Genomic DNA, 22,490 nt, shown 5'->3' with positions numbered 1-22,490 from the left:
CAACCACAAAAAGGAATTTCAAAAATTTGCGGGGCTTTAAAGAGGAGTGATGGCTTTCTGTCTACCTGACCCCGGGACCCCTAGCGGAATTCACAACAGGGTCCAGAGCTGTCAGTGTGGGGCATTGTGGGACAGCTCCTGGAGGCCAGTAACAGCTGACATAAGTAACACAGTATCTACTCTATCACTGTGTCGACCCGATTACATTGACCATGACCTAATTTGCTTGGGGAGGTGTAGACTGACCACAGATCCATTTGACCATTGTGTAATCTACTCCTGCTCAGAGCAGGTCTAAGGGCTTCTTTACACTTACATTTTATAGCGCTCTAACTTGCTGGCTCTGGGGCGTGAAAAATCACCCCCCTGAGAGCAGCAAGTCTGAGTGCTTTAAAGTGCCTGTGCAGACAGGCTTCAAGTGCTGGGAGCCGCGCACCAAGTGCTCGGAGCTCATCCCCTCATGGAGGTGGATTACAAGGAGCGCTGGGAGAGCTCTCTCCCGGCGCTCGCCCGCAACCACACTCGCATTTCAAAGCGCTGCCGCGGGAGTGTTCCTGTGGCAGCACTTTGAAGTTTCCAGTGTAGCCATGCACTAGATGACACGGCTATCTGTATTACAGTTTCCACTATTGCTAGCATCCATGCTAGACCAATGGTGACAGACCTGTCTAAATGTTTAAGTTTCTCTGTTTTTTAGGTCCTGTTAATACTTTAGGCCTGGCCTACACTAGAAAATTAAAATGGTTTAACTATGTTGATCAGGAATGTGAAAAATCCACACTCCAGAGCAGCATAATTCAGATGACCTAAGTCCCTGTGTAGACAGAGCTAGGTTGATGGAAGAATTCTTTCATCAACCTAGCTACTGCCTTTTGAGGAGGTGGATTATCTATGCAGAGGGAAGAACCAGTCCCGTCCGTGTAGCTATTATCTATATTGAAGCTCTACAGTGGCACAGCTGTGCTGCTGTAGTGTTTTAAGTGTAGGCAAACCTTTAGTATAACTTTGATACGGTTACTGGCCTAGTGGATGGGAATAAGCAATAGACATGATATAGCCTGATTTTAGTAAGTCTTTTTACACAATCCCATGATATTCTCATAACCAAACTAGCGAAATGTGGTCTATATGAAATTACTATCAAGTGGACACACATCTTGTTGAAACACTATACTCAAAGAGTAGTTATCAATGGTTTGTTGTCAAACTGGGAGGACTGTGTATATTTCTTGAGCTCCCACAAGGATCTGTCCTGTACTATTCAATATTTTTATTAATGACTTGGATAATGGAGTGGAGAGTATGCTTATAAAAATGACTTTGACAAATTGGAGAACTGGTCTGAAATGAACAAGATGAAATTCAACAAAGACAAGTGCAAAGTGCTTCACTGACGAAGGAAAAATCACATGCACAACTACAAAATGGGGAATAACTAGCTAGGCAGTAGTATCGCTGAAAATGATTTGGGGGTTACAATGGATCACAAATTGAATATGAGTCAACAATGTGATGCAGCTGCAAAAAAGGCTAATATCATTCTGGGATGGAAAGAGGAACGTTGAATGTAAGACCAGATATGCAATTTTCCTGTTCTGCTTGGCACTGGTGAGGGCTCAGCTGGAGTACCGTATCTAGTTCTGGATGCCATGCTTCAAGAAAAAGGAACAAATTGGAGCGTCCCAGAGGAGAACAGCAAAGATGATAAAACGGTTTAGAAAATATGACCTATGAGGAAAGGTTAAAAAATCTGGGCATGTTTAGTCTTGAGAAAAGAAGCCTGAGGGGGAACCTGATAACAGTCATCACATATATTAAGGGCTGTTGTAAAGAGCATGATGATCAATAGTTCTCTATGTCCACTGAAGTAATGGGCTTAATTTGCAGCAAGGGTTTAGGAAAAACTTTCTAACGCTAAGGATAGTTAAGCATTGGAATAGGTTTCCATGGGAGGTTGTGAAACCCGTCAGCGGAGGGTTTTAAGAATAAGTTAGCAAAACACATGTCAGGGATGGTGTGAGTTTACTTGGTCCTGCCTCAGCACTGGGGTCTGACCTTGACAGGGTTGCCTGGGGTCCAGTTTTTGACAGGAAAGTCCGGTTTTAAGGGGACCCGTACAGTCTCTGGTCAGAAGTATTGACCGGACACCAAAAGTCCAGCCACCGCAAATCCGTTGTGCCCCTGCTCCCACCAGCCCAAAGCCCCTTTAGCCCCCAAGCGCTGGCCCCAGAGCCAGGGAGGGGCAGAGCTGGAGGCACCTCTGCCGCTAGTCCCCTCCCAGCCTGGCTGGGGAGGACGCTTCTTCTGTACAGGCTGCTGCCCGGGGCCTGGTCAGACATACCTCCAGGAACCTCCCACGGCTGCAGGAAGCTCCCTGAGAACTCTTTGCCTCGAGCTGCTGCTGGCCGGCGCAGGAGAGACACGGTCCCCCTTCCGCCTCCCTCTTCTCTTTATGGTGAGTTGAGCCTTGGGGTGGGGGTGCTCGGTTTTGAGACGTTGGGAAGTTGGCCACCCTAGGTCTGGACGAGTCCTCAGCGTCCCTTCCAGCCCCAGGAGGCTGGAGTCACAGACCCGGGTCGAGCGGCACTGGCCCCTGCCTCGGTGCGAATAGCTGCTGTGGCTGAGACCGAAGCCTGCACTGCCACGTCCAGTCAAGTCGCGGGGGCCCTGACTGGCCTGTACTCGGGTGGAGACTGGCCCTCAGTTTCCCCAGCTGGACGTGGTGGGCTAACACCACCGCATAATAACGCAGCCTGTAACGTTCATCGGTAAAGCAAGTGGTGCCGGGGCCCCTTGGCACTGAGAGCGGCCGCAGAGGCCAGGGCTCCGCGCAGCAAAGCGCGGCTGGTCCGGGCTGCCCGCGGTCTGCAGTTCCCGCCTTAGCAGCAGCCCGGCGCCTAGCGGGGCGCGTTGCCCGGGGCAGGCAGCGGCGCTCTGGCTGGGACGCCCCCCCGGTGACGCCCGGAGCCTCGGCAGGACGCGGGCGCTTTGCCGCCGCCGTGCAGGCGGCTCCTTCCTGGCTGGCAGCCCCAGAGGCTCGGCCCCGGGGCCCGCTCCCTGCCCGGGCGCCTCTGCTGTTCCCGGGGCGCTCGGCGCTTCCCCTCCCTGCCCAGGGCGCGTCTCCTCCCGGCCCGCGCGTGAAGCGCGTCTCCCTGTCAGGCCGGGTTTCTCCCCCTTGGCCGCTCCCCGCTCCGAGGCGCTGCCAGCACCGCAGGAGCCGGTGAGAGAGCGAGTTCCCGGGCTGGGGGTGGCGGGTGGGTGAAGCCCTTTGGTGCTGAGAGGGCGCCGCTGAACCTACAGCGAGGCTCTGTCGCTAGGGCACCCCCCCCCCCGCCTCTGCCCAGGCCGGGCCGGGCCAAAACCACCGCAACTTCTTCAGCTCGCCCGTCCTGCAGCCCCCCGCCCTCGCCGGGAAGGCGGAACGCTCCTGGGCCCCGCCGAGCGAGGCAGGGGCAGGAGGCGGCTGGCTCGCCCTGGAGCAGGGAGCCCCGCTGCCGCGGTCCCCTGTGCGAGCGCAGATCCGTGGAGATGTATTCGCTCGTAGAATCCGAACTGATTTGAGACAATATGCTGCTTGCCTGTCTCAGAGCCCGTAAGCAAGGTTTTCAGTGTGTATGAGCCAGGGGAATCCCCCCGGACCCCCGCCCCAGCTCACTGTCAGTTTCCTAACTGCTCATTCCCTAATTTCCCCGGCACAGATGATTCATTTTTTCTCCTTTCAAAGTTTGTCTTCCACTTACCGGATCGATAACCTACATATATACTATGACACACTATTGAACAGCTGGTAGCTCTGAGACCTCATTGTGACTGTCTTTGCTGAGCCTTTGCACCCTAGAAATGTCACAGAATCAGACTGGCTTATAGAAGGGCTCGTTTAGGGGTGGGCAAACTTTTTGGCCCGAGGGCCACATCTGGGTATGGAAATTGTATGGGGGGCCATGAATCCTCACGAAATTGGGGGTTGTGGTGTGGGCTCCGGCTGGGGGTGCAGGCTCTGGGGTGGGGCCAGAAATGAGGAGTTCAGGGTGCGGGAAGGGGCTCTGGGCTGGGGTTGGGGTGCAGAGGGGAGGGGAAGGGCTCCAGCTGGGGGTGTGGGCTCTGGGATGGGATTGGGAATGAGAGGTGGGGGGTGCAGGAGGATGCTTTGATCTGGGACTGAGGGGTTCAGAGGGTGGGAGGGCAATCAGGGCTGGGTCAGGGGGGTTGGGGTGCAGGAGGGGGTCAAGGGTGCAGGCTCTGGGCAGCACTTACCTCAAGCAGCTCCCAGAAGCAGCGGCATGTCCTCCCTTCGGCTCCTATGTGGAGGCGCAGCCAGGCAGCACTGCATGCTGCCCCGTTCACAGGTGCTTGGGCGGGGGCAGCGTGTGAAGCCCCCTGGCTGTCCCTACATGTAGGAGCCAGAGGGGAGACATGCTACTGCTTCCGGGAACCACACAGAGTGGGGCAAACCCCTGACCCCACTCCCTGCCTGGAGTGCTGGAGCGGGGCAAGCCCTGGACCCCGCTCCCCAGTGAGAGCTTCAGGGCCAGATTAAAACATCTGGATGGCCGGCTGCAGCCCCCAGGTCTCAGCTTGCCCACCCCTGGGCTAGTTTATTCAGGCCAGCGAGTGCCATGCAACAAGGAATATAACATACCCCAAGGCTCTGGTATGTTATATTCTCCTTAAAACCATTGTAACGGCAGCAGGAATGGTCGCTTACTAAGAAATTTGGATTGCAGGTCCCTTATTCACCAATTCAGAAATGCTAACTTCTTGACTGCATATTATCCATTGGGCAGCGAATCGGTGCTGTTAAAGAGATTTAAACTCCCTTGCCTCTTCTAGTGTTCCCCTCAAGTCTGCAGTTCACACAGAGCCGCTGAGTATTCTTCCCTCTTCAGTCTTTAAAGTCTCAATTCAGCAAAATGCTCACGAGTATGCATAATTTTAAGCATATGTTTAAATGCTTTGCTGGATTGAGGCCTAATATAAAGTAATGAGAATTGTTTTTTTTCTAGTTTCATCTGGAAACCTGTCATTCCCTGTTATTAACATGTCACTTAGTCTGGTGAGTTTTCCTGTATTCTTCAGATATCGGACCTGATGTTTTATTGACAGGAAATGTTCCCTTGGTTAGTTCTAGTACCAAATTTTAAAAATAGTTTTTTTCATTGCTTTCTGAACATCACAACTTCTTCCTCTTTTTTGAAAGAATCTCTTTTTATAAGACAAATGCCAGTGGAAACAATTCCCTCCCACATTTTTCCTGATTGTGACATGAAGATGGTTGCAGATAACGTGGCTCAGGTGCTACAATTTGCTAGCATGAGTGGAAGAAACCCAAGAGAAGCATTCAGGTCTAGCAGTCTGAGATTGAGTGTGTCTTGCCTATGAGGAACAACTATTAGTCACAAGTCCAGATATTATGAAGTATTTTGCATACCACTCTGTACCTTAACCTCCCTGAACACTCTTCTGCCTATTTCAAAGAATAGTTTGAATCAAGAGTGGAAACTCTTACAATGTGCTGCTAAGAAGGAAAAACAACAGCAGCAGCAACAAAACTGTGCTACTAAAGGAATGGATGAGAAAGTGAGGTTTAAATAGAGTAGATATTAAATGGTGCCCCTGATTCTGTATCAGAAGTTCCACTCATCATACTGGTGTGATCTGCTAAAAAGGAATAGGATTTAAGAACCATAAATTGTCAGATTTCAGTTTCAAAACTTAGGTAGCTGTCCACATTTTCACTACCCTTTTCAAAGGCTGTCTATGATTTTTTGTATCTCACCGGGTTAGGATGCCTGCCTCTAGAGAAAAAAAGGTTCAGCTAAAAGATATGCAACCTGATATAAACACAAAGAATTAAACAACGAACAAATCTTGCATTAGTTTTTATGCATAATCCCTGAGTCTTTATATTCAATTCAGGATAGAGTATGGAACCTTATTATTCATGTAACTTTTGTTTTTTAGCTCAGTGGTTCTCAGCCTGGTGTACACATACCCCTGGGGGTATGCAGAGGTCTTCCGGGGGTACATCAACTCATATAGATATTTGCCTTGTTTTAAAAAGCACTAGCTAAGTCAGTACAAACTTAAATTTTATACAGACAATGACTTGTTTGTACTGCTCTATATACTATACACTGAAGTGTAAGTGCAATATTTATATTCCAATTGATTTATTTTATAATTATATGGTAAAAAGGAAAATAAGCAAATTTTCACTAATAGTGTGCTGTGACACTTTTGTATTTTTATGTCCGATTCTGTAAGCAAGTAGTTTTTAAGTGAGCTGAAACTTGGGTTACGCAAGACAAATCAGACTCCTGAAAGGGGTACAGTAGTCTGGAAAGGTGAGAGCCACTCTTTTTAGCTAATTACTGGTTTGAGTGTAGGCAACTTTCACATTTCTTCCCTAGCTAACCGGACGTGACTCAAACAGGGAAGAACAAGTGGTCCCAGCACTTCAGGAAATCAGGTGCTTCAATGTACATGCTGTGATTTCACTCATGGGAATAGGACATTTATGTAAGGCTACAAAGTGGAGGTACCACCTTGGAAAAGGTAGCAGACTTTGGGCCTGCTCCTGATGAATGTAATGGAAGTTCTCCTTTGAATTTCAATGAGTGGGAACAAGCTCTCCATGCCTAGTAGCTCAGGAGCCGAAGCCACAATAGCCCAGCTTCTGTGGAGATGAATTTGGGCTAGGTATTGTCCTATGGAAATAGGTTTTTGCCTTCTTACCAATTTAGTATTTCATTATTACTGGAATATTTTAAAAGAAAATACTCTCATTCTGTCCTCCTGAAGAAGAATCCAGTCAGGGCAGCAGGTAATACTGGCTCTCAAAGGTTGGAAAATTACCTACAAAGAAGAAGAAGAAATAAGTTATGTGTCTGAGGCATGTTGAAATAAAATCTAATATGAAGAAAATTGAAGACAGCTGGTATGCTTCCTGGTTTGCCAACAGATTTTTGTATTTTTATCTATAACTACAGATGCGTCCAAACTATGGGCTTGATCTTATGTTCATTGAAGTCATTTGCAAAATTTCCATTGACTTCAAACACCATAGTCATGATGGAAAGCCCAAGCACCCAATAATTAAAGTTTGCAAGATCAGGTCTATACTTTGGATGCATCTATAGCTAGAATGAGCAGCATTTTATAATGTAAAGTACTTAATCAGATATGAGTCAAAAAGAAATGATATAGAACATCTAACATGAAATATAAATAGTGGATGGAAAAACAACCGTTCTCTCCAACTGATATGAACCTTGCCAATAAAACTCCTGGATTATGACCTTATACATGTAAATATGCTTTGATGATAAAAAAAATTTCCAGTGGAAATCCCATCTTCACTACACTTTTGTTATATTACTCATGAACTTAGTTTTAGACAAATTTGTTGTATATGTGATGGATCATGTATATTTGTTTTTCTTCCAATACTCCGTCAGTTAAACTAAGAACGCTTCCCTTTTTTCCAGAGAAGAAGCTACAAGTAAGTCAAGAAAATGGCTTTTGAAAGTCTGATTATCCCATTTTTAATGTTCCTCAGCAGAGCTACAGCTGGTAAGCATAAATCAGCAACACTTTGACAGTAAGACATGGCATCATTTGGTGAATATTTGGTATACTCTAGCTGGGTGAATTTTTTTGAATGAATAGTTTATTTGCTGAAAAATGCAGTTTGGGGTTGACTGACACTATTTGTGAATTTGGGTCAAATCTGGCAGATATTTTGGGCCAAACACAAACTTTTTTTTTATTGAAAAAATCTAAATGTTTCATTTCAAAAAATCAGAATGAAACATTGCAACTTTTTGTTTTGAAAAGACATTTCATTTAGAAATTTAGTTAAAGAAACAAACAAAGAGTAACAAATACTTGAAAACAAAATGAAATGGAAAAAAAAAGTTTTTTGTTTCAGTCAAGCAAAACATTTTCAGCTCAAAGTGAAATTTTGTTGGATTTTCATTTCAGCAAGAAAAACTGAAGAATTTTCATTTTGGGTTGATTGGTTTGGCCACTGAACTGAAAAATCAGTTATTTGCTTAGTTCTAGTTAGTAACGCATCATGCGATGACATTCTGCTCCTTCTCTCTGTTGCAGTACTGGAATCTACAGTACATATCAGGAATTAAGTAGAACAATGGATAGTTATTCTAATTAAGTTAGTAATGGGTCTGAACCAAACCCTAGACCAAACACTTCCAAAGTTTGGTAAAGTTCAGATCCAGTTCCAGACTTTGCAGTTTAGATAGACCCATCTTCAAACAGCAAAATTGTGAAAGGAGAGGAAAAAAGATGGTCTTAGAGACCAGATTCTGCCACCCTCCCTTACTAAAAGTAGTACCTTAGGTCCTGATCCAAAGTAGTTACAGTCAGCGGAACAATTCCAATTGATTAAATGGGCTTTGGATCAGGGCCTTACTCTGTAAGTAAGGCCCCACTGAAATCAATTAAGTAAGGTACTATCCCACCTGAATAAGGATTGCAGAATTGGGCTTTGACAGAGAGCTGGGAACTAACAGCTGAGCCAGCACTCTGATCACTTAAACACCAATTAAATCCCCCACCCCCAGGCTGGACCTGACTGTGCCTAATTAGTGGATTAGAATGGTCTGAGGAGGACTAAAAAGGTAATTAACCCATTAACCCAGACGGTAGAAGAAAGCAGAGGAAGGAAAATGCTGTGGAGGGGCAAGCTAGTGGAGTAGAACCAAAAAGGGTCTATGGAAGGAGAGATTTCTTCCCTGTACTTGGCAGAGGAGAAACTGATGCTGTAAATGATGTGGTCAGTAAAGCGGGGGAAGAGCAATGTAAATAATTATAGGGTGGTGTTTAACAATAGAACGTCTCTGAATGATCTGTGTAGAAAGAGTAGAAGATAGGAGCAGGATCATGCTCTATCACACAGACCCTTACAGATGTTTCCTGAAGTCCATGGGGAAAAACTCCCATTTCCCACCTTCCTCTAGCCATGAAAAGTTTTGCCTGAGTAAGGGCTGAATAAAGATTTGAAAACTGGATCTTCAGATTGGAATAAATATTGATTCCCTCATATGGCCACACTCTTCAGTAGCTATTAGGCCTGCTGGAAGAAAATCTGTTTAGAAAGAAACCAGATAGACAGCAACTGTCATTAGAATCAGTCCAGTCTCCTTATCTGAAAACAGTGTTTTGCTTCCTAACCATTCTTTTTTCTGTGAAGAAGAGCTGTGCCCCTTGCGTCGCTCCATTGATGTACTTGAAGGGGAATATTTTTTCCTTTGCTTCCCTGGATCAATACAAGATAAGCTTTGCAGTAAAACATACACAGTGACCTGGTTCAAAGAAAGCGAAGGAAAGGTGAATTTGATCCAAGCAACACAGAGACTTGTTTTAAATGGGAGATTTCTGGAGTTTTGGCCAGCTGAACTCAGTGACCTGGGGAATTACATATACAGACTCAGGTGAGTACACATGCCCAGTGGATAATGTAGAGTCTTTGCAACTGTATGAAAATAGGACCCGATCCTCTACTACCAGAACCTTGTGTAGTCATTAGCACTTATGCAAAGGGGTACAGAAAGCTACATTTACCCAAGTAGTATCATGTTACATTCATGTGCACAACTCTAAATAACTACACAGAGTGCAAAGCAGTGGAGAATTGAGCTCATAAAGTTTACAATTAATTGCAGGTAGACAGACCCTCTAAAAGTTTAAGCAAAACTTTTGTTAAAGAAGACTAGTGTTTTTTTGTTCCTCCCAGACACAGCACATTATCTATGCTTAAAAACTGATTAATAACATATTTCTTTCAACTGATATGGAAGAGTCTTACTTCCATGGGTAAGTAATGACTTACTTTGGATGATTTAGTTGGGATTGGTCCTGCTCTGGGCTGGGGGTTGGACTAGATGTCCTCCAGAGGTCCCTTCCAACTCTATTATTCTATGATTCTACTTGCATTGAGTAAGTAACTGACTGTGTTCCCTTTGAAATCAGTGGGACTAATTGTATGTTAAGGTAACACACAAGATGAGTAAGAATGGCATAATTAGGCTCTGGCTTTTATACAGAACTTTACATCTTTGGCATTATTAAAAGCACAAATGGAATTTGTTGATTTTTAGTTGAGTATGCTCTTTCACCTCAGAATAGCTTTTACAAAGCCGTGACTCAAATGGAGCTGTAAGACTAGTGCACTTTTAGTTGTGATATTGTTCAGTAGGGCAGGAAGAAAGTGTGGTTTAACAGTGGTTAAATCAAGTTTTGAAAAGGTGAAGATGTTTCTATTATAATTGACTTATACTGAAATTACAGAACATTTCAAGACAAAGGCTAAAATAATAATTCCTTTTTAATAGTGTATTATGTAAGCAGTGGTTTGTGCTTTGATTACCGGAAAATTTTAAAGGGCTCTTTTCTGTTTATAAAATACAGAGTAGATGTGTGACTGCAGATATATAGCACTGAAAAATACAAAACTCAGTTCTCCAATAATAAAAAGGGCTAGAATTTCATGAACTACAACTTTATATTAGACCTAATTTACCAACAGAAAGCCTCCATTATTTTTTTAAATGTCCAAAAATTGTAATTAGTTTCTAATATGATTTTATTTGTTGATTTTTAAATTAACTTTATTTAAATATGAACTTAAAAATTATAGGAACGATTTTTAGAATTTTTGATAGTATCAAAATGGTTATCAATTAAATTGTTGATTAAAAGTATTGACATTTTTCATGAAAATTGAAAAATGTCAACCATTTTTTCAAGAAATTTCATTATAGAAAAAAAGTCATTTTCAGTTGAAAATTTGCAACTGGCTTTACTGGACAATGTACTAAAAGAAATAGGTGAAATTGATTGAATTATATGTTCATGTTATAGTCTTTACTCAGCTCTTTTGACCCTGGAGAAAAATAGAGGTTCCTTAGATAAAGCAGAAATGCACCAATGAAACATTTTCACAACAAATCAGTGTTCTGATGGGAAAAGCAGACAATAAAAACAAAATCAAACAAACCAAGCCCCTCCCTCAATAAATAAATAAATAAATGAAATGAGTGCAGTTTTGTTTATTGAGGCAATTTAACAGTTTAGCACAGAGTTGACCACAGTTAGCCCCATTTCTTGTCATGAAGGTTCCTGCTACATTTGACAAGTGGAGTTGACTGACAATCTTTACCACACATCTGTGGTGTTGTTTGTATGGTTTTGTGCATCTCATATCCTAAATTCCTGTGGTTACTACAAATCAGGTCAAATAAGCTCTTCCATAGTTGTGACCTTGTAACTAGGTAAATTGTAAGTAACTGAAAAAAAAAATTAGAGGTGGAAGTCAGTGACAAGCAAATGACACACTTTAAGGCTCTGAGCCTGCAAATACTTCCGCATGTATTTAGCTTTATGCATGTATGGCCCTGTTGAAGTCAATGCGACTATACCCATTCTTGAAGCTGAACATATGCTTACATGCTTTGGGAACAGAATGCTCAGCACTCAACTGTAAAGTGGTAATACTAAGTCAAAATCTGACCTTGATAGTGAAATGGCTGAGGGGTGATTTGTAATCTAATATGTACAGTATTTTTTTTTTTGTAAAATCTTAATTGCTACTTTATGAATTTTCACTTTCCAATGTGCTTTGCTGAGCCAGGCTACATGTTTTGAGTTTTAGTCAAATAGTGATTTTGTAATACCATATTCCCCACAAAGTACAACCAAAGAACTAAAGTGAAAGCCAAGACAGAAAGATAAAACCTCATGGAGTGTAAGAGACAAGGATGTCTCTTAATGGATGTTGACTAAAATCTTATATGTGGTAGACTGGATTGGAGATGCTCCAAGCCAAATTCATACCTAGTGTAAGGGTCGTCATCTATAGAGTTGCACCTGTTTACACCAGGTCTGAATTTGGCCCAACATCTTCAGTGTGTTGTGCAGCTAACTGTGAAGTTATTTCACAGAATGTGTTATCACAGAGGGAGGGCCTCTCTTATTATGCTGAGGGACTGTCTAATGGGAGGAAGTATGACCTTGCGGTTGAGCACTGTGCTAGGATTAAAAAAAGATGTGGGTTCAGTTCCTCATTCTATCACAGGCTTCCCATGATTTTGGGCAAGTCAGTTAGTTTGTCCATCTCTATTCCCCATCTGCAAATTCTAGATGATAATACTTCCCTACCTCACCGGGGTGTAGTAACAATAGATCTATTATTAATTCTCAGGTGACAAAGGTCATGTTGAGCATATAAATAAATAGGTTAACTTTTCCTGCTTTCTTCGTTTTCCCTCTTGTGATACACAACTAATTTTTAGACTGTGCCACGCCAATTTTTTTTGGATTGGTTTACTCTGACTCCCCATACATTTATTAATCAGAACATGAGGCCAATGTTTAATCCACTCCTTTCTTCTGAAATTATGACTGTTATATAGATCATATATTTGAAAACAGTATCAGTGGGTATTTCCTCTAATAGAACTATCTCCAACTCAGTCCAGACTAAATAAAACAAAAGTAGCTTAGTATTTATTTTAGGATTCAACAGAGAAATTATATATAAAATAAAGGATGTTTAACATTAACAATGTTGTTCAGGGTCATACAGAAGGCTGATAAAACTACAAAACATATTTGGTACACTAGAATTGGGAAAACGTTAAAATAATTTAATTGAGTAAAAGCTGAATTTGCTTTGGTGGTATTCATGGCTCTTTTTATTGCAAACATTTTTATTTGTGATATTTTTTGTTAGCAAGTATGTTAATGTAAAGCAAAAGTCTGTGAGTACTCTTGCAAATCAAGCTACTTGTTTAGATGCCTTAATGTATAATTGAGAGCTTCATTTTAGGCGCCTTTTTTGAAACGTTGATTATTGCCTTTCAGTAACATTCATCTTTCCCCAATACTTTAATTCCCTCAAGACTCCTCCAGATCACATTTGGCCCACATTAATGTACATGGGAATATTCAACAATGAAAGTATTTACATACTGTATAAAAATAATTAACTCTGTCTTTCAGGTAATATGTAGCTATGAAACAAAGTGTCTTTGTTCAGTAGTAATTTGAGCTTCTCCATGAAACCCTCAGGATTTGTGAACATTTTCACAAATACTTTGCTGGTTGTCTGTACAGCAACAATGAATAATGTGACCACATGAACAACGGCAGAGTGAGCTTGCCAAGTTTATTTGTTCATAAATATTCACAAATCACTTTTTAAATTATTATCACTACATCAGACCTTAGTGAATTAGATGAGTAAGTCTATAAATCCACTAACTAGTCATTTTTAACTACTTGAGCATCGTTAGGCTAATTTGTATGTATACTTGCCACCATATATTGTTATATTATTATAAATAATTATGAAACTGAATGATTTCATGATTCTGTTTTGATATGCTTATCTGTTACTTAAGCTGGGCCTTTACTGAAAATAACACCTAGTTTATGTGGGGAAGTAAAGAAAAGGAAGTAAAATAAAATGGGGCAATATTGGTATGCTTTTTTTCTAATGATTATATTTTAGGTATATATTTTTTATTTTGTTGTATAATTACCCTACCTACATGACTTTAAAAAACACCCAAAATTGTTTTTTTTATTCCATAGCAATGGAACGTATAATGTCACATTACAAAAGTGGTCCCTGAATGTACTCAAAAGAAGTAAAGACAGTTGTTTTAACACAAATCATTTATCCAGGCAAGTTGAAGATGTTGGAAGAGGTTATACACTGAAATGCAATGCTGTGCACCACAATAAAAATGTCACTATAATGTGGTACAAGGTAAGTAACCAAAAATATCACCACCCAAATTAGTAGTAAAAAAAAAAATAATGAAATGTTAGACCTTGGGAAAGGTAGATTACAAACTTACAAACATCTAAAAGGTTTCAGAGTAGTTCTACAGTCATGTAAAAATCTTCAGTAATTCTGGTAAGTGACACAGTTCTTAGTACAGACACACAAAAGAAAACCCATTTGTCTACTTGCAAAGATTTGCAAGATAAAGTATACTAGCAATTAGGAATTACTTATGATCTCAGGGTTGGGGAATGGTAAAATATTTGATGCTTGAACCTACCTGATAAATTACCCAGCCTCAACTCTCTTTAGTGCATGTGGGATCCTGACACTAAAAGGAGTGCAAAGGGACTTAACCTGAGTGTTGGGATTTGCTTATATGGTAGTTGGCAGCTTGGAAGTTTTGGTGTTTCAGATCATTTATAGCATTAAGAGATGTAAAATAAATTCCATTGTTTAAAGTGAACCATAAGTCTCTTCTGTACTACAAATACACCAAATCAGGGGACCTGATTACAACAGTTGCAGTTGTAGTGCACTGTGTTCCATAATTGGGCTAAAGCCTTGGACACATTCCTTTAGTCTTCCTATCTCTTCACCATGTTGGGTAGCCCTCTCCATTCCTCCATGGATTTATATGGATACTGTTTGTCCGCTTCCAACAGTTGCGATCAGAGATGTTGCATGCTCATTTTGGAGCATAGGAGCTACCATACTAGATCAGATCAGTGGTCGGTCCGTCCTGTCTCTTGACAGTGGTCAATATCATTTGTTTCAGAGGAAAGTGCAAGAAATGCTGGAGTAGTCAGTTATTAGTTAACCTGCTCCAGGGAAAGTTTCCTCCTGACCCGCAATGGTTAGAGGTTGGTGTGTGCCCTGAAGCATGGGGGTTTATATCTCTTTCCAAACTCCTATTTGCTTTTTAATTTTTACTTTATAACCCTGGAAATATTTATTACCCATATAAATGTCCCATCCTCCTTTGAACCCAGCTAAGCTCTTGGCCTCAGTGGTAACTTGTGATGATGAGTCCAACAGGCTAAGTGTACATTGTGTGAAAAAGTATTTCCTTTTATCCGTTTTATATGTGCTACCTTCAGCATTCATTGAATGTCCCTTTCTTCTTGTATAATGAGAGGGTGAATAGAAGTGCCTTATCTATCTGCTTTATACCATTCATTTGTAAAGCACTGGTCTAATTTGGGAATAGTGTTCTACCAAACAGAATTTTTTGTGAAATTCTTCACAACAATTCAAATCTTTTTTTAATCAAAACCATTATTGAAATGGTTAAAAATTTTGAAAAAAAAATGACAAAGGGGTTGTTTTGAACCCTGGAAACAATTCTGAAATGTTGATTCCCCTCACCTTCCCACCCCCCCATTTTTGATGAGTACTATTTCCGTGTGTATGCAAATCACATTCCAACTGTGGCAATGCTGAGACACACACATGGCACACTAGAGAACAACTTCTTTGAGTAATGGATTGGCTAAGCTTGCAGAGCCTAGCCAAATTTTCGAAAAATGGATACTTAAAATTCAGTTCCTAAATCTATATTTAGACACTGTGAGTAAATGGCCTGATTTTCAAAAATACTGAGCAACCATGGAGGGATTTGAAAATGAGATAATTTTTTAAAATCTTGGTCCCAGTTTTCAACATGAGACTCTCTCTGGTGCCCAAATCCTGTGATTGAGTACTCAGTTTGGTACTTAATCTACATGATTATTTTGGATTACTCTCATTTCTTATTTTGTGTGCTATATTGTCATTTGGCTGTCCCAATGCTGTATTTGGGTGCCCATGTTTGAAAATTGGACCTCAGCCTCTCTTAGCCATCTCTGAGCATTCTCCCCCAAAGGTTTCATTTTAAAATATTTATTTTCTCATTTGAAGCTTCAGAGTGTATCCATAGCATGAAAATTATTTAAATTTTCTTTATTGAAACAGAACTGTAACATCTATAACTCTGCAAACGAGAAGGAACTGGATTTTTCTAGTTTAAAGATTGAAGACTCTGGGAATTACACATGTGTTGTTTCAATTAGTCATGCAGGAAAGGCATTCAACACCACAAGTACAACAGAGCTGATGGTGAAAGATGGTAAGATTGTTTTCTTAGGCGTCTGAAGACGATATAATTAAATATTTAATGGAGGCTTCCTATGCAAAGTCCATTTTCTCAGGCTTTGTGAAGAGGAAAGATGTAGGTCATTATCTCTAACTGTAGATATCATTAGGTCATGTATTTATTGCATATTGTGATCAGTTCAAACTGGACAATGTTGTTCAGTCTAATTGTTGAAGAGGCACCATCTACCAATATAAGCGTGCTGAATATTTTAGAATTCAACATTAAAAATAATGAAGATGGGCTATGGACTAGAGAGAAGCTCTTTGAAATTAAGTAAAATCCTCTGAAATATGCATGATCGAGTGAACTTGAAACATGTTCCAATCTATTGTAGTTCTTGTTATGTACTGTACAGTGTACACAGAACTATATCTCTCTTCCCCCAGGGAAAGCAAAACTCTTTGACTTTGCACTTTGACTTATTTTATAAGTAAGCTTCTTAATAATTTAAAAAGCAAAAAGAGACAAGCAAAAAAAAATCTACTGGTTTTATTTAGTCTTATGTGAATGTTCTGATTTCTCCTCCTCTCTCCCTGCCCCCCTCGCCAGCTTCCACCTCTTCCGTTCTGTTAAATTTAGCCACAGTAATAAATGCAACGATTTCAGAAGCGGTCTTGGAGATGAATCTTTGAGGACCTCATAAATGGAACACTTTATGAGTTCATGGAAAAAAATTCAACAGGACATACCATTTTGCTGTTTTAAACTACTTGGTAATGCCAGAGCATCAGCTGTTGTTACTCAGATGAAATTATACTGCTGATTCATCAGTGTTCATAAATATATTACTAGTAGGCTGAAATCTATATGATATGCTTAAGCATGGGTTTTTGAAATAGAGCCATTTGTATAATTTTACAGAGGTGGGATGTTAGAAAAATGGCATTTTAAAATATTGCTTTTTTTTTTCTTAGATGCAGCAGAAGTTGTTAAATTGGAGATAATTGAACCTGGAGAAATTTATGTTGAAACACAAATAGGTATCTAATTATATAAATAATCTTTGTGAATGTATGTTGTTTTGTTCTGATCTCTATATGGTGTATGTTTAGTGAAACTCAGAACTGTCTGCAAGTTCTCTTTGCTCAGATCCATAGCTACCTACTGGGCCTAAGTGTTGATTTGTGGCTTCCCTATTTCAGATGAGTCATCATTGATAGTAACTGGCATAAACATTCACTGAGTTCAGCTACCTTGTTCAAGAGGAAACTGAGATGCTCACTATGGCCAGCAAAAGGAAGTTCTAGTCACGTTTCCTGGTTCTGTAGACCTCAAAGCCACATTGGATGGCTGACACAGGAGGGATAGGTCATCAAGTGGATAGTAAGGCAGAGCGACCCCTTTAATGTGTGGTTCAGTGTGTTTTAGGATGCCTTTCTGTACAGAGACATGGAAAGTAGGAAGGTTGGCAAACCTGTCAACACAGCCAGTTAGGCAGACCTGTCTGAACTGCAGAAGAACTACTGTAGTACACATTTGTGCCAAGAGCACTAGTAAAGCCAAAATCTTGTATGCCCCAGTGGATAGGAGCAGTGCATTAACTAACTTGTGTGTGGACACATACTTTGTGTGGCGTAAAACAGGTTAGTTTATTTAAAAACATGTTAGAGCTACACTTTAGGTGAGTAGCGGATATAGTTTTCAATCCCTGCAAACTGTGATTCAGTATTTAATGTGTGTAGTAGCTGAGTTAGACAGATTTTCATATGGATCCTATAAGGAGGATTCTAAAAACAATTCCATTTGAACTGTGTGCTGTGACAATGGTGCTCAATCTACGTCAACTTCCTATAGCCATTTATTTAAAATGTGCCTGCACAAACCTTACAGTTTGACAGCTACCTTATAAAACATGCAGAGATATTTTAAATGAAGTTACTTTGTGGATTATGAGGACAAAGTACCTTGGAAGTGTGGATGGGTACTGACATTGCATTCTTGGAATGATGTTTTAAGTTAAAAAATAACTGCAGATCAGGCTTCATGTGACAAATTCCTTAGAAAATTGGCTTTCTAGTAATACCTGAATCTCAGTGGGTTAGAAAATGATCTCTTTGAATTCTTTGAGAACAGCATACCACATCCTGTTCTATATGGTGTCCTTGATCATCTACAGATGGGGGGAAAATACTCTGAGTTGTCTTGGTACAAGAACTGGCCCAGGGACACAATTAACTTTTAGCACAACTGGTCCTTTGATTGCAGCTTAGTCTGGACTCAGTTTAGCCTCATGTACATTGATGCAGATGATACATTGATTGATTCTTATTGGCTGCGAAGCTTGGAGGAGATCAGCAACACATACTTCCTGCTCCTAGAGTCTGAGGCCTGGATCCAGAAAAGGTCTTTAGTGTTGCAATGCTGAGCATCACAGTGCCTAACTTCTAAGTGCCTAGAAAATAACAGGAACACCATTGCAATCCACAAAGCTTGAGTTAGGTTCCTAGGCTCCTTATGCAATGAATGGGGAGATCTAGGCAGCTTACAATGTGATCCCCAAGCCAGAATGCTAGGTGGGTACCCACCTAAACTATCCAATAAGAGATGCTGATGAGAGGAGTGTGTTCCAGGGCATGGAGGCACCTGTCTCTGCTTAATTATCCATGAATGGGAACTCACCACCTGGAGTCAGACAGTTTAGGCACCTAAGGCATTTATTGAGGTAGGTACCTGCCTTACTGCCATCCACCAGATGTCTGAAGGAGTTGGTGGTGCCCACCTTATACCTTTTACCCCAGTGGTTAGAGCACTTGCCTGGGATGTGGGAGCCGCAGGTTCAAATCCCCCCGTCTCTGCCAGAGGGGAAGAAAAGATTTGAACAGAGGATCTCCCACTTCTCAGGCAAGTGCTTGAACCATTGGGATATTCTTGTCTGGGTTCTCTGTCTCTCCTGTTGAAGTTCTTCCATTGTGTTTAAATGATGATCTCTCTCTTTCTGTCTCTGGCCCAATGACTGTTTAAGTATTTATCCACAAAGGTGTGGCCACTGGGCAAGAGCAAGCGAGAAAGTGAGCAGAAACTCTGTAGCCTGGTGGTTAGGAAACCCATGTGGGAGACCCAGGTTGCAGTCCCCCTGCTCGAATTGTTCCTTCGTTATTTATCCATAGTGCAACAGGAGAGACTGAGAGAGCCCCACATCAGCCTGTCTCATAGCTTGGTGGGTAGAGCACACTTCTATGTGATGGGAGACCCATTTTCAAATCCATTCTCCCCTTCTGGCAAAAGGGGGAACTGAATTCTGGTCTCCCATGTCCTATATGAGTATGCAATCACTGGGCTAAAAGTTACAAGAACAGCATCACCACAGCCTCCTCTGTCCAATTTTGAATGGGACCCAGTTTGGAAGGTGGCCACTGAGCAAGCCTATTAGATCTGGCCCCACACGCTTCTTGGGTGGATGAATGTCTGTCTTTCCCAAGTTTGTGAATCACTCTGGGGCTTAGGTGGGAGATGGGTGTCTGGATGCCTAGAGAGATGCAGTGTGCTCAAAGGCAGAAACTTAAGCACCATGGGATCTGTTACCCTGACATAGGCCCAAGTGAGTTTAGGCACCTACAAGGTTCAGCAGGAGTTTTGAGGATCACAGTGGTGCCAAAACTGGAACTTAGGCACCTAAACCCCAAGCCTCTTTGGAACTGGGCCCGAGCCACCAAACAATGCCCACGGAGTTCTAAAATCAGGCAGCTATTTGACCTCTCGGTTTACGTTGCATACAGTGCATAGCAATAACAAAACCAAGAATGTTTCTCTGAAAATGAAATGCCTGTGCTATTAAATTAACCTTACAGTTTTTGAGAGTCTCTAAGCTGATTACTTTCACAATACATGGGCAAACGTAGTTGCAAAATGTCGGCACCTGTAGCTGACACAGCTACAATGCTTCATCATTGCACAGAAAATAGCTTGTGATGTAGGGATATTTCTTCTAGTATGGAAGACTTTTGTGTGGAGATGTGAGAGAAGGCTTTTGTAATCTTGTGGGTCACCTACCCATCAGAAACCTGGTTTGAATATATATTGTTAGTTAAATAACAGGGGCATATAAGGTGTTAAGATGGAAATGGCTCATCACCCCTCAACTATAGGTCATCTGAATGTCTATCAGTTGAAAATTGCCATCAGCTGAAGTGATCCAAATGCATTGCTAGTATCTCAACTGTTAAAGGGCTCAAAATGCTTTAAGGAGTTCAGTCAATTTTCAGTGCACTTGTGTGGATACTGTAATACACAGAAAGGTTGGCTGTATTTTTCGACATGCCGGAAGCCACACTGAAGGTTGTCCTATGACATCCAGATTGCATCTCTGGCAATCAGACTCCCCATTGCATTGTGAACGTTTGCACTATTCCTATGAGCGGATGTTAATTTTTATATTGGTTTGCCTAGGTAAAGAGGTGGTACTCAACTGCACAGTTTTCTTGGGTTACTCAGATGCTGCCAAGCCAATATACCTCCTGCACTGGGTAGTCAAAAATTTAAATTCATGTTCAGAGAGCACTAAGGAGGAACAATCAATATGTGAAAAGGAGTATGATTTGTAAGTATGTTTACTGCAAAATGTTTTTCTTCAGTGTTTGTGCAATATAACGTACTGCATTTTGTGTTCTGCTAGTTAAGTGTAACATCTGAGTTTCCTTCAGTCCTGTCTCTCACAATCTACCTATCAGCTGGCCATAGGTTTCCATGCAGGATGTCTGTGATCATGACTTTTAATGTAGCTTAACATTTTTTTTTAAGACTGTCAGGTTTTCACTGTATGTACATGTGCAATGCTGTAGGCATAGTCATAATTATGCTGGAGTCTCCCATTGTTCTGCTCTTTGCCTCAGTAGAGGCTTCCTTGGCAGTAGCGTCGATGTACACTCCTGCTGGAGTTTAACTGTGAAAATTAACAATGAGAAGGGGAGAGAAATATGTATCAGTAGTAGAGCTATGCAGGAACTAGAATTTCTGTTCCACAAAACATTCTGAGATATTGAAATTTCAAAATTTTCCAAGAAAGGAAATTATTGAAAAAAAAATTCATTTTGGGACAGTGAGACTGGTTCTGTTTCATTTTTGTAACAATGAAACATTTTGTTTTGAATTTGATTTATTTTTTTTTAAATTTCTAAACTAAAAATTGTTTTAACATGATAAATCAGAAAAAAATCTGATTTTTTTCTAAATGAAAATTTGTAGAAATCAACACATTTCATCAGACATTTTCTGATGAAAAAACATGGTCAGAATTTTTTAAACTAGCTCTAATCAAGAGCCATTTGGTGGGTAAACTATACTCCGATTCCAGGGGCCTGAAAAGTGTCACACATCCTGTACTGATGTGCATGTTATGAACATGCCTAGAGCTCTAGCGGTTGTACTAAGAGAGCTGTTGTACATTCAGCTCAATGATGACTGAACAGATTGTCATTAGCTTGTTTGAATAGTCCAGGAAGGAGAACTATCAGGCTTCCCCATACATATTAGAGTTAGGGGCTGGCTGTTTCATTTGAAAATGGGGAAACTGAAGTTACCCAGAGGCTGCAAAGGCATCCAGCCTCTTAAATACTGGCTAATTTTATTTAACTGTTGGATGTGTGAAATGCCAGTTATTGGCCAACTGTTAGCTTCAGCACAAGTGAAGCTCTGTGCCTGATTAAGGGGAGGAGCTGTTTGCTGTGAGGATAGAGTGATATTTTCCTCTCCAGTTGACTGAGCTTTAAATATGGAAGTTACAGAGTATGATGATAGAGGTGGGGCTAGCTATGTAACAAATATTGAACATGCTAGATCTTCAGAAGAAGACCTGTGTTGCACATGGACAAGTGTGGGGATTGATTTTGCTTGACTTGTTCATGTGTCTCTAGCTCATTTACTACATTGGATTGAACTGCTATTTGAACAAGTGGTGTTTTACTCCTCGCCCAGAGATCAAATTTTAAAGGTTAAAAGACTGAAGTCTAAAAGATTGTGTGTTGGTAGCATTTAAAATTGGTGGGTGGTTAAGAAGATTTGGGGTCTGAGAGATAGTCTTTGTTTTAAAGGATATAGAATAGATAAAGTAAAAAAGAACCAGTAAGAGAATGATTATCTGAATGGTTCTCTCCCTTGCCTCCCCGCCAGTTACAAGAAAGGGTAAGGATAAGGACTTTTCCAAAAATTCTGTTGGTGCAGATGTACCAGGCTGGGTTGGCTCTAGATTCTAATGCACAGAAGTTAACAGGTAATCAAAGAATTGAAGAAGAAAGAATTGGGGAATTAATTATAACTGTAAATCCAGTGGGGCGATTTGTACTGGTAACTTATAAATTGAGACTGCTAGTACAGAACTGACTTGACCAGCTAGATGGTGCTCTACAGAGCTTTTATAAAATTGTTATTAAAATTATATCATGGAACATTAACAGCCTCAAAAGTAAAGCTCGTGATCTGGAACTTAAAACTTATTTAGTGCAATTTGATATAATATTTTTACAAGAAACCTGGCTTACCAAAGATGAATCTTTGTATCTCTCAGGCTATGAATTTTGTTTGGAAGGATCTATTAAACATGTTAGA

At 41.1% G+C, this 22,490-nt stretch overlaps 1 protein-coding gene across 3 annotated transcripts in view; it reads left to right on the top strand.

Annotated features, from left to right (window-relative positions):
- Positions 1–2,359: 2,359 nt before the first annotated feature.
- Positions 2,360–22,490, top strand: part of IL18R1 (interleukin 18 receptor 1) — a 41,055-nt gene continuing 20,924 nt past the window's right edge. The window contains exons 1-7 of one of the 3 annotated variants that reach the window (XM_073351595.2): positions 2,360–2,455; positions 7,493–7,572; positions 9,215–9,455; positions 13,618–13,795; positions 15,767–15,920; positions 16,865–16,930; positions 20,337–20,487. In XM_073351595.2, coding sequence (XP_073207696.1) covers positions 7,515–7,572; positions 9,215–9,455; positions 13,618–13,795; positions 15,767–15,920; positions 16,865–16,930; positions 20,337–20,487 — 848 coding nt within the window. In that variant the 5' untranslated portion in view covers positions 2,360–2,455; positions 7,493–7,514. Of the gene's footprint in view, positions 2,456–7,487; positions 7,573–9,214; positions 9,456–13,617; positions 13,796–15,766; positions 15,921–16,864; positions 16,931–20,336; positions 20,488–22,490 lie in introns of all 3 variants that reach the window. The other 2 variants (XM_073351605.2, XM_073351583.2) reach the window with 2 other exon arrangements.

This window comes from Lepidochelys kempii, chromosome 1, assembly GCF_965140285.1.
Source record: "Lepidochelys kempii isolate rLepKem1 chromosome 1, rLepKem1.hap1, whole genome shotgun sequence".
Lineage (NCBI taxonomy): Eukaryota > Metazoa > Chordata > Testudines > Cheloniidae > Lepidochelys > Lepidochelys kempii.
The sequence above is the reverse complement of the archived record's forward strand: the minus strand, read 5'-3'. Positions and strand labels throughout refer to the sequence as shown.